The sequence below is a fragment of the Falco rusticolus genome, chromosome 8, assembly GCF_015220075.1.
Source record: "Falco rusticolus isolate bFalRus1 chromosome 8, bFalRus1.pri, whole genome shotgun sequence".
NCBI classification, from domain to species: domain Eukaryota; kingdom Metazoa; phylum Chordata; class Aves; order Falconiformes; family Falconidae; genus Falco; species Falco rusticolus.
This window is the reverse complement of record NC_051194.1, coordinates 26458598-26471737: the sequence shown is the minus strand read 5'-3', so window position 1 is coordinate 26471737 and position 13140 is coordinate 26458598. Positions and strand designations below refer to the sequence as shown.

Sequence of the window (13140 nt, the reverse complement as noted above, 5' to 3'; positions counted from 1 at the left end):
CTGCCATCTAACAGTACCTCTAACTTGAACTTGAATTGGTTGTGTGCAATCCAGCAGACAACTGTGCCTGAAGCAGATCCAACCCACTTAAAATTTGAGTTTCACATTTAATAACAATTTGCAAGGCTACCGATTCCACCGCTCTTGTTTTGGGAGGCTTTGGTTGTTTAGGGGTTTTGCCCCCCAAACTAATGCTGCATTCCAGATGAAGCATGCTTTTTCTAAAGGTAGTGCCATTCCCCTATGACCGGTAACAGATCCCTTCACTCTCCTAAAAATACTTTCTGAAAACGTTTTGTATTCTCGGTGAATAATCTCTAAAAACTGAGATATCCCTTCCTAGTCCTTATCTTTTCTGCAAATTTTAGCATATCACCTATTTTCTTTTCCATTCCATTCCATTCCAAGAACAAATATCCGGAATACTTAAGCAATAAGGTTCTGTCACTGCCTCATGTAGCAACTAAGAAGTAATATGCCCAACACGACTGCTTCCCTCTCTGTTACAATCCTGTAAGCATGAAATCGCTTTAAAGAAAAACACAAGAAAACCCACCTCCACTTCTATGCAATATTCATGAATTTCATAATAAAAACTATGGAATTGTTCAAACGTTGAAGGGCAGTATTTTGAAATGCAAAATTCAGCAGGGACAGCCTTGTCTATAAAAACCATCTTTCACACAAGCAAAAGATTTAAGCCTGGTACCCTCATGTGGACTGGAACTGAACTGGACACAGCCACATCACTTGCTACCCCCCAGCCTTTACCTGTGTGTGCCACCCCTTCCCACCCGGGTTAACAAACTCACACCCAGTGCCCTCAGCTCCCGGCGCCTGCAGGGAAAATGAGGGTATTTAGCACTTTGCAGGACCCTGCCATCAATCAACAGCCTTTTTCCATTTTGAACAGAAGAAAACCAGCTTTACTTTAAAGTCTGCCATGACAATTTTAACCAATTCAATTTAAACTTTACTGATTCTTACTACAATTTGATGGGAATGCAGAAAATATCGTGTCCCATACAGGGATGATATTTAACCCGATCCCAGCCTTGAGGAGGAAGACTCTGTTGTGAAAGGGAAAGAGAAAGAACAGATGGAAAGCTGAGGTAAGGAAGAGGAAGCCCAAAGCAGGGCATTTATTATGCTTTAAAAAAAAGGAAACCAAATCGTACCAAATCAATGAAAACTTCAGCAACTGTGGGAATTACAAAGTAAAAATATATTATTATTCTTATTCTGAGTAAGTACAGCAGAATTACCGTATTATAGATGGACCAATCCCAAAAGAATTAAAAGCTCCATCCATACCAGTTACTGATGAAGGTGTCATTTTCCTCTCCTTTCCCATGACATCCCTCAACTTCAAATGCCCACGCTTATTACAGTAAGGTAGTCAACGCTCTTTACAAGTTGCAGAGAAATTATTATGCATGGAAGTGCATAATAATCCAGTCCAGTCATGACTCTACCACCGACTTCCCACATGAATATGCACGAATCAATTAAACCTCTGAATGCATCAATTTCCTTCTCGCGTAGTAAAGATAATAATAATAATAGCGGCTGCCCATTGTATAGGGCACCGCATGTAATATTTTTAATGCCTGCTAATGAAATGTGCTATTAATTATTAGAACGCAGTTTGTTTTTGAAAGCCAAGCACTAGTGTGTCTCAACTTTTCATTCCAAGTGACACGACTTGAACATCTCCAAAAACCTGACGATGGCTGAGTGCTTACAAGTATTACAGCAAATCCTACTGAAAAATCCAACGGCATTTAAATCGGTATGAGAACTTTTAGATCTTAGCAGCTATACTGCAGAGAAATTTGCAGCTAAGGGGTTAATCAGATTAGATGGGAGTGGTTACAGGCTCGGTGCCACAGGTTTTGCCCTTTGTGGCTTCTCACATCCCAGACTTGGAAAATATGAGCTGTGATACTGAGAAAGGTAAGAAGCCAGCACAGCCCCATAGTGATAAATGAGTTTGCATCATCTGTCATTAGAACTTCCTGCCAACAGGGTCATTCCCTATTAAATTACCACTTGTCAATGTTTAAAATACTGATTGATAAATGACTGTGCCAAAACTGATAACACGACAGCTTTTATTTTCTAATATTCTTGGTTACCACATTCTGCTACTTCAAGATACAGATATAGTAGGGTTTTTTTTCAAGTACTTTAGTGAAAGACAATTTAATCTAATACAAAACTAACAGGTACTGTATGATTGGTCCTGATATACATTACATACTATTCTTATTGCCAAAATAAACCTACTGGCGATTTAGCGATAGGGTAGATCCAAGTTTCACATTTCATCAAATGCTAGTAATCTGTTTTATCAATATAAACTGCATTTTAATGAAAAAATTCTTTTCTTCAGTACACTTCACTTTTAATGCCCCAGAGTATAATAATTCGTTCACGTTGTAGAACAAGAATGTTTTACAAGACCTTAACTCTCCAGAGAAATTTCTCTGTAAATACAAAATGCAAGTTTTATGGGAATGTGTTGTATGCAACATGAGCAGTACCCAACTTAATAAAAGACTAGGTTGCACAGAGAATTCTGCTTAAGTATCCTTGTGAGCAATTGTGAGACTAAATGGTTATTATGACAGCATTTAGTGGAATACCTCTACGACAGATAAAAGACAGTCAGGAAAACTATTTTTGTCCCTGAATAGATAAAAAGAAATTACTTTTTAGAAAGTTTTGCAAAATGAATACATCCCAGCAGACTGTTGAGCCAGGCCCTCCTCCAGGAGGGCACTCTCAGTCTGCTGCTGCTGGAGAGTTCTGGGGATAAATATTTTGGGGATAAAACTGGCACGTTCTGCCTCCAACACCAGGCTGGGGCAACAGCTACTCCTCTATGATCCACAGCGAGAACGGAAACCCCAGCATTGCTGCCCAACCTCCCCAAGGGCTCACGATGTACACGTGGAAGAAGCACCATGTAAGATAGCACCACTAAACACGGATGCTTGAGGCACCCTTCATTCAGCCACCCAAGCCCTTGCCATAGGTGCAGATGCCTGCTGTCAGCGCTCATCCCAGAGATGCAGAAGGAAACCGACCCGCTGCCAAAGACTCCAGAACTGACAGACTATTTTATGTCCCTTTTCAGCCTGTACTGCACTTTCCTCCCAACAGGGGCTGTGTCCCAGATCTTGAGGGCATCCCTCATGCTTGTTGCACAACTCTTTGCGTGCCAACACCAACCCTCAAAACCTGCTTGCGGCAGGTGAGGACGAAAGACATCCAGGGGAGTAATTTCCATCACCCAGTTCTTCAGCAGCAAGCCCCAAGGTCGGAGCAGTCCATTGGCATTTTCTAATTATGCTAACTACCCATAAACCGTGGTGGCAGGGAGGCGATGCCTACCAGAGAGAGCACGGTGCACCACAGAGATGCCTGAGCCACCACCAAAGGCAGCAGCTAGCCTCAGTGCCAGAATCACTCTCATTAGCATAGTACTCCACCTAAGCTAATGTATGCTACTTCACTGGAAGGCTAATTAGCCAAAAACTGCTCTTCTAAGGTATATGCTTCCCATATGTAAGACAGTTCACTAGAGCTCACTTGGGTACCGCTGCTGAGTGCCGCTCTGTGCAACGCAGACGCGTCCCCTGTGCCCATCTATAGCTTTGGGCTCTTGTGGATTCAAGTCTTTGCTTGTTGACATCTGTATTTTTCCAGCACAGCAAAGCTATTTTATAGCGTTAGGATTACAGAGGAAGGGGGAGCCTCTTAGTTCTCTAAACAGAGGTCTGCAGTTCAGCTCTGCAAGCCTGGTCCAAGTGATGCAATTACTTTTTTATTATTATTATTATTATTATTTCCCCAAAACAGGCTCCTCCACACATGACAGTCACATTTCTATACAAGAGATATTGTCAGCATCTTTTAAAAACTTTTGCTTTCAGTCAGGAACTCCCCTGACTGTCCCTAAAGTACTCCCTAAATTAGCAAATTCTGCCTCTCTCACACTATAACTAAAAAAATACAAAAATCAAATGGTTGAAAATGTCCTGGTAACTGTACTAAGTTATAAAAGCAAATGAAGAAACAACAGTCTAAAAATCTTTAATTCTACTTCAAAATGTGTAATGCAGATAGTACAAGACACTCACTAACAAGTTCCACTTAAAAGAAGCTATTTTTATTTTCTGCTGTAATCCTCATCCTCTCATGTTTCTTTTATATTATTCCACCTTAGTCCAATGTGCATTTGGAGCTCTTAGGAACACTACTTTGTTCTTGCTTACAAAAACATCTTCCTTTCCCACCACATTGTGATAATAATAAAGACATACTGCAATCAGAGGAATAGTAATAATCACCGAAATCTATATTACAATTTTCATGGAAATGAATTCCAAGGAGTACTTAATCTGACCCCGCTTTGCCGACTGCCACAGACAGCAGGGATGCAGATGGGCCAAGAGAATTCCTACAAAATATTAACAAAGAGACCTTGCAGAGGTGTTCCAGCAGGGTCTGCTGGCATACGGAGATACAAGTACCAAAGAGAACACCAGTAGAAAGGGGACAGTCTTCCTGGACAATAGTTTCCCACTACAAAAGCGGAAACAGTTTATATCAGACTGTATTGATTGTATAGAAAAAAAAAAAAAAAAAAAAAGATGGTAACATTTAGGATTTTATTTACATTACAAAAGAAAATATACTGAAATTAAGCCAATGACAATATAAGTGGGAATTACGATGTATTTAATTCACTGTGTTATAAAACCCCAGTCTGATACACAGCACATATGGCACATCAGATCAGCTACCAGCCTCCCTCCCTTGCAATACCTATGCAGTACGGAGCGACAGACTTAACCAGGAGGGTTTTTGTCTCTAGCTTAGAAGTACTCGGACAAGTATTTGTACATGATATACTTCATCCGAATGTACGAAGAGGAGAACTCCAAGTCAGAAATGGTAAGAGGGTGAGCATACACGGAGTAGCTGTGGCACCACAGGGTGCGACATAGAAGCTAGTCATTGTCAGAACCAGAAAACAGGAGGATTAGGTCAGCAAATTTCTTATTCTGCTAAATCCCCAAATCCTTTCATCTCTTCTCATTGTCAGATAAGGACCACAGTCTGGTGGTTTGCGCTGGGAACACCCGCACATGCCCTCATGACAAATAATTATTAAAGAGACAAATCTTTATAAAAAAGCATTGATAACTTCCTCTCGGAAGAAGAAAAGCAGTGATGGGATGCCCATCTGAAATATTTAAATACACATTACAGACATGTACAATGGTACCTCACAGTATTCACAAGTATTTCCTACCTTCACTTTTAAGTGATCATTTACTATTCTGCTTGTGCTAGTTTGTGCACCCACCACCTACAGTAATTACATTAAAAGGTAGATATGCTACAGAATTAACTCACGTGACATGCTCCTTTATTACACTGGTTTTGATCAAGGGGTCAGATGTATTTTATTTTGCCCTACAATTGCAGTATTAATCTAAAATAATCTTTAAAAGATCACCATCACATGCACGAGAATGATTTCTTAGATCACCTCTCTCCCAAATCCAAACAAAGATTATGTTTCAGACACAAACACACCCTGAGACATTCACACGCGAAGTAAAAGAGGTCAAAGAAAAAAGAAATAAAAAACCACACACACAACCAAACCACCCGGGTTATTTTGCCTTCAGAATTTTTAAATATTTTCCCAACATCTCCACAAAATTATGCATTTTAAAAAGACTGCAGGCACTGAAATGATTGTCAGTCATGCAAATAATCACTTACTTACACTGTATGAGTTTGGTTTGGATAAAGCAAATTACCATTTGAAAATAACTTGAAAAACACTCTGGGCTAAGAGCTTGCTTTATAAATTCTAGCTTGGCCGCAATTTTTCTTAACCTTTTTCTCCTCAATCTCCATTCAGTCACTATACGAGCACAATCTAAATTAAAAAAACAGCATTTGATTGCCACAGGTGCACGCAACATTAGGTAAAAAATGATCTTGTAAAGAAATAGTAAATATTGGCTGCAGCTGAAGGTCAAAACCCCAAGAACCTTAGAGTTACACAGAAGCAGTACTTTCTTCTGACTTTTTTTCTTGTGATAGGGGGCTTTGTGTAAGAAAACACAGATCTTACACCTAGAGTTAGTCGCTGGGTAAAATCCATATCAGAAATAATTGAGGCAATGCTAATCTGTGTTTCCAATTGCTCTGCTGGGAAAGTTTTACAGTCACCTGGTTGTTGAGGAACACCATCATGTGATTTGGTCCATCACTGCTGAAAATAGCTTGGCGACATAATTTCAAGTGCAGGAGCCACGACAAAAGCATGAAACATGTCCTGTTCTGTGGGATGAGATTAATAGAGGAGCGGGACATTAAGAAAAGCACACAGCAAGATGTGACATCTTTCTACTTCACCAGTTTGGGTAGTGGTCTAATGATTTTACCCACCTAATCACCTTCTGCTCTGGACAAATGATCACCATCTGTATGAGTTCAGACCAATTTGTCAGGTCTCGTTTGACCCCATCTGCCAGGGTTGACAAGTCCAAAAGAGTTGATGTAATATATGAGATGGGTTTATCACAACTTCATCTCCAAAACTACATTTGGGCCACATGACTTCCTAAGGTATGCCAAAACCACAAGACCCTTTTAAAATGGCTTGATATCAAATATGCTGAGCATTCATGGCATTCCTTCGCTCTTGGGAAAAAAAAAAAATCTCTCTAAGAAGTAATAGTAGATCTTCAAAGATATATAGGTACTGCCCTCCACTGCCATCCAGGCGGCCAAGTCCCAAAGGAACACTGGAGGATTTTAACCCCACTTGCCAAAAAAACAGGTTTAAAGACTTAACTGTAGACATTGATTTCTAAACAATCTCCATCAGTGCATTAGAATTTAAAGTTTTCCAAGATACTGAAATGCAAAACCTTGCAGCGCGACCATCAATAGAGTGCACGACCCCAGCTCCCATACTGAAAACCTTCTACCCCAGCTACAAAAAAGAATATTTACTATTTCTTTACAAGATCTACTAACGCATATGTGTATTTAGCCTTTGAAATAACTGCAAGTACGAGCTGGGCAGGGACAAAGATCTCCAGTGTGGCCAGAACTTGTTATCAGATCAAAAGCCGGACTCCTGCAAAGTCATTACAGTACTTCCCACCCTTATTTCAGCAAAAAAAGCGTTCCCAGCATCATGTTGGTTTTAAGAGTATAATCAAATTGCAGAATCATACTCTATTTAGTGCCGGTCCCATTGAAGCACAGTTCCTGTTCGGTGGGAGGAGAGTCCCTTATAACAGGAAAAACAATTGTGCCAGGTTTAATCAAAAGTGAAAAGGATCTAGCGAATGTTCCCTTTGAGCCACATAACCCACCACTAATTTCAAGACGGGCTTTGAAACGAGGGTAATAAAAAACGTCCTTCAGAGTAACCGAGGAAGACTGAAGAGCAACTCCCGCCACAGCTAATGCCAACATCTGCAAGTCTGCGCCCTGCGACGGGGATGCTCTGTGCCTACCTGGAAAGCAATAAAAGAAGAGGTAGGGGAGGGAGGAGGCAATAAAATCCCACCGCAACACACCGAGGGAAATACAGCGTCTTGACTACAGGCTTATCGCTTTTACTGTTCTCTAGCATTTCTTTCTCCTCCTTGACCTCCCCTGTACAAATATATACAGAGCTGAGAAGCAGCCAACTCCTTCAAGACTAAAACAAGGGGGAAATCACTAAAACAAGGGGGAAATCACTCATCCTGAATAACACACGTCTGTACGACACGCGCTAAGGACAAGCTTGGCAAATCAGACGCTGCCTGAATAGCCTCTGATTATTGAAATACATTTATCAATTAGGGGATTTTGCATATTATCAAACTCTTTCATTAACGATGCTTTAGCTGATTAGTTAGAACGTCACCATAAATAGAGAGTTTTGACAGGCTGGAGGCAATTTATGACGTGGAAAATGTACTGACCTGCTCACATCAGGAAACCTGACTGGAAAATAAAGAACTTGGCACTTCGGTCTGATTATTTTTTCCAGATCCTTAGGTCTGTGGTCAGGAATCAGCTTCATAAATTTTCCAATGGATGTAAGAAACGATTCCATATTAAAAGCAGAGTTGAACACCACAACATCAGCAACCAAACTGTAAAAAGTGGTTAAGATTAATGAACATACTGCTGCCGCAAAAGAGAATTATTTTCCGTGCAGTAGAAACAGGATACGTAGTCTCATAAACAAAAGAAAGGTGTAAGTGGCATGCTAATTAAGAAAAGCCTTTTCACATGAATTAGGAGCAGCATATATATCTTAATCAGAAATGTCTTGATTTCTGTCTACTCACTCCTTGAAATAGTTTTTCACTTTTTTGTAACTAAGTAATAAATTACTATCATTCATCTAAAGGAGCACATCCTATTCTATCTGTGGACTACTTCCTATTCATAAAAGGGTAAGAATAGTATTACTGTCATTATCTCTTAAAAGCATTAGAAACAGATAAGGTCCACTGTAAAATGACTTTTGTAGAAGTAAACTTAGAAGAAAATTAAATTTCCTTAGAAAAAATCCTTTATACCGAAAGACAACGTACCTTTGTTTAACATACATTCAACTGACCATCAGGTAGCATCAGGTAGCAGGAACAAGAGAAATGGAGTGGTGTTTTAACCTACGCATACATAATCCTGATTGAAAGTATATTGACCATATATATATAAAAAAACCACACAGCAAACAGTACAAAGAAGTTTGAAAAAAAATGGCACGTTAATGCAATGTTTTGTTCTTTACTGCCATGTTTGAAAATCAACCGGATCAATAATTTTAAGATGCAGTTAAACGATAATGTAGGTATTACTTCTCCACTTAGAGTCAGCTTTAAAAAAATGAGAAGCTATCAAAAAACGTGAAATATCTGGAAGTTTATCCTGGAAGTGCTGACACAATCTTAGCTACACTGGCAAACACGCACCGCTAATGGAGGTAAGAAATGCTTTATGGCCGGTTGGTTTTCTCAATATGTTATATATTGTAATACAGACCTATGGGTCATAAGATACATTGAGGACACATGTTCATAAGTCACCAGGCTGGTGAAAAGTATATTTGAGGTGAGAGGCTGTCATTCATCCCCACTGTGTCTCAGTGCTGTCTGGTCAAGAAAGAGAACTGACACTGCTCACCAAAGCAGCAGGAGTCAGCAGGAAAAGCAAAGCAAAAAAAACCAACCAACCCCCCCCAAAAAAACCCAAAAAAGAAAAAAGAAAATAAAAGAAAAACACCCCAAAAACCCCTCCAACATTAGTGAGAGAAATAATCCTTTCCAAGCAGACTGTGGGTGCTGAAATGCTTTCTGGAATCCCACCCTCTTCCCACTCTTCCCCACCTATGGTCTTTAACCCACTGGTCTCCTTGTTTTTGAACAAATGATCCAGTTATCTTTTCTGCACTGATTTACACATGACATGACGCAGCGCAGGAGCCCGGCACGTTCCTTTGCTGCTCTCTGACATGTAGCAAAGGCTCCAACACCATCATCTCTGCTTCTGTTGTGCGTGAAGCCTAATCTGCCCACCTTTTTCCTGCAGGCTCTGCATATCACTGGCAAATTAGAAAGCTCCCATCACCATCACTGCCCGAGCAGCTAAAAGCAATCTCAGGCATCACTGAAAAGTGTGATTTTTATTATATGAACTCTCTAGAAGTTAGTGTATTAAATCAGGGAGGAAAAAAAGAAAAAAAATCCTTCCCTAATGATCCAAAGCACCAACCTCAAGATTCAAAGAGCTCTAATTTTAATCGTCTCCAAAACCTCCGTGCAAAGCTGGAAAGATAGATTTTTCCCTTTTCTAACAGGTCGGGAAGGTGGGGAGATGGCATGTCCTTGCAGATGACCACTACATAGTTACAGACGGTACAGAGGAGATGGCTCCTATCTGCTGTTAAAAATGGGGTTTCTGTGGAGCATCTATAGAGCCCATCTTTTTTTTTATTATTAAAAGAAGATGCTTTTATTCTCTTATAAAAATGCATATTTTGAGGATAAATAAAAATGCATATTTTGAGGATAAATAAAAATGCATATTTTGAGGATAAATATTTGTCAGCTTACAATAGATGCGTGAAAAATCACTGCCAGAATAAAGCAAAATATATATATATAAAAAAATTCCTTGCCCCAGTGCCAAAAAAACACATCTTTTTGTTCTAACATCTGAAAATGGCTGCTACTGTTTCCGAAAGATCTTTCACTATACTTCCTCATCTTTACTGCTCAGTAAGGGAAACGTGTTACAAATGCTGTTGCAGAAGCAGCTACAGAATGGCCAGAGTATACACAGATCGTTATTTGAGAAATTTTAGTATCAACCGGCTTACATTATAAAGAAGAAAAAGCTTAACTTGTACCTTAAAATGCTCCATCCCTTTTCCTAATAATTCTCCGACAAACAGACAGGTGAGAGAGATGATGGAAATGAATTTATTTCAGTTCAAAACCACTGAGTTTTGCTGTTTCACTTAGGTCTGTACAGTGCCTAACCACAAAGCTTTTCAGTGTTGCTGTTATTAACTTCTTTCATTAACTCAGATTCAAGAAATACATTTGTTTTTAGCAACAATAAAGGACCACAGCCTTTAAAACGTCTGGGTATTTTAGCACTGCACAATTTCTGAATACTAGATGAAAGAAATATAAGGATTTATCTGGTATGTTTACTGCCCTCTCTTCACAAGAAAAGTGCTGCAGTACATTTTAATTTCTGTTTATTTCCCTAAAACCCTTTATATAATTTCAGTTGGATGCCGTAAAAGCTATGGCCAAGCAAGAGCTGATTAGCTGCAGCTTTGTGAAGCATCTGTGAAACAAAGCATCTTGCTTACAGCCAACACACAGGTCAAAATCCCCACCGCTAATGGGGACACTGTGGTGGCCCAACAGAGCATTGGTGGACTTGACAGAATAAATTGAGATGAGTTTACAGAGCGGGTTTGCCACAGGACTTTTATCAACCTCTCTTCAGGACTCTGCTGGTACTTCTGTTTGCTACAGGGTCATCATTTATACAGAGGAGGACGATTCAGGCTTAGAACGCCACAAGGCTGTAGACAGAAGGACACCGTAAGTAATGTGAGGCGCTGCAAGAAACACCTACCATGAAAGAATCTGGTTGTATCCATACTGAAAATCCCTTTCCTGGCATTTCTGGACAGGATATGCCAATTGGTTCTCATGGAAGTAGAGGACCTTTTTCAATTTGCCAAGGTCAGGGCGGAGGGCAGTGAGTTCAGCCAGGTTAAGCACCGAGCTTGCAAAGAGGATCCTGGAAAACAAGGAGAGCAGTGTTTACTGTCTGTGAGCATGCTAGCAGGGGTCACCCCTTCCCCTTCTCCCCCCCCCCACCCAAGAAAAACATAACCCCTATAGGGACACATCAATAGCTAAGCCTTAATACCATGTAGCAGCATTCAAAGTTTTGATCTCTTAAAAAGCAGCTGCTAAGAACCCAACTAGAAAAGCACCGAATCTCATTGGTCTTCCCAGCTCGGTTACAGAGAGATGCAAAATAAAAAAAAAAGCTGGATGGATTTTATTGAAAAAGGCAAGAAAAGCTGTATCTGAAGGACAAATGGAACAAAGATAAGGCTGACTAGGGAATACTTTGCTTGCCAGTTTCATTACACTTTACTTCTTTATGCAACCAACTACTGAAATTCAATATATGAGCAGGAATGGCACATGTTCGTGTTATGACATAAACCCTTTTGATTTATGCAGTGCACTTATCTAGTACAGTCTGTGGGGTTTTTTGTTGGGTTTGTTGGGGTTTTTTTTCCTGTTTGTTTGGGGTTTTTTACTCACCCTTTTTCTGTTTTATTTTCACATTTTTATTAGGTACCCTCTATAATGAAATGTTGTTTCTACCCTCGCACCCCGGCGTTGCCGTAGCACTCCTGCCTATTCCACAGTCCGCAACACTGCAAACATCCTTCAATTACATAAAGCAGGCAGGCACAAACAACACTAACAAGCTGCCTTCTTAGCCTCGTATAACTAACCAGGCTCTCAGAAAATGAATGTATTTAAATGTGTAATATGACATTGTGACCCTACTGTAACCGGTGGCAGATTTCCCTGCATTTCACCAAAAGCATGCAAGCATCTCCTGTCCCCTGGCTAGCACTGCTTTCAAGCAAACCGAATCCTGAACCTACAGAGAACTGCAGAGCTGTAGATAGTTGTGCTAAGACATTTCTTACCACAAGGGATTACAAAAATATTGAGATCAGGTATTTATTGCACATAAAACACTAAGCTGTAATAAATTACTTTTCAACATCGCATGTTTCCAACGTTTGTTTTTTTTTTGCTATTTTAGTTCAGATTCAGAATTGATTTATGCAGTGTTAAATTCTTTCGATATCTTTCCTATTTTTTCTATTTTTATTCCTATTCTTCCTCTTCATTATCCCATTTTATTCCCATTCTTCCTATTGTTACATGGATTTTGCGTTCAAGATTGCTGCCAACCCAACATCACTAATATGATAAACTTCTGAGTCTGGCTGTCAACCTTAAAACTCATGCACTTCTCCAAACATCCATAAATATACATATGTATATCATACTCCTACCTATGCTAACATACACCGTTTCTTAGATAATCTGTATCTACAGAACAAATGCTTCCTGGAGAACAGATTCTGTATCCATCTTCATCAACCCCAGTCAATGCTAATCTGAAAGGCTTACGAAAGAAAGAGATGAATGTTATTGCCTTGTTCATCAAATATTTGATTGTTCTAAAGGGACTGTCAAACAGAATGCCAATTAAGATACGAGCTCGGGTTTATTACAAGCCATACTAAGAGGGGAAAAAAAAAATAGTTTTACATAAGTCATCACTTATTTGTCACAAAGAGTAATAACCTCCGGACCTCGTAACGACCTGGGTGCCGCCACAGTGAAAGCAGAAAGCTTCCGATGGGCGATGCAACACCCCTGCTCGGAATGCTGCCAGCGTAGCACTAGCGTGGCAAAGAAAACATGAACAGGACAAAACCTATCCCAAATATTCCAAAACCCGAGATGA

The 13140-nt window shown here is 39.9% G+C and overlaps 1 protein-coding gene across 15 annotated transcripts in view; it reads right to left on the bottom strand.

Moving 5' to 3' along the window:
* Positions 1-13140, bottom strand: part of GTDC1 (glycosyltransferase like domain containing 1) — a 185756-nt gene that overhangs the window by 80913 nt on the left and 91703 nt on the right. For 11 of the 15 annotated variants that reach the window (XR_005105671.1, XR_005105672.1, XM_037396858.1 and 8 more), the window contains 2 exons: positions 11203-11370; positions 8019-8192 (listed from right to left, as the gene is read on the bottom strand). The exons of 1 other annotated variant lie outside the window; for it this stretch is intronic. Coding sequence is in view for 11 of the 14 variants with exons in the window: in XM_037396858.1 (XP_037252755.1) it covers positions 8019-8192; positions 11203-11370 (342 nt within the window). In the remaining 3 variants the exon portion in view is untranslated. Of the gene's footprint in view, positions 1-8018; positions 8193-11202; positions 11371-12682; positions 13112-13140 lie in introns of those variants that run through there. 3 more of the 15 variants (XM_037396869.1, XM_037396864.1, XM_037396870.1) reach the window with 3 other exon arrangements.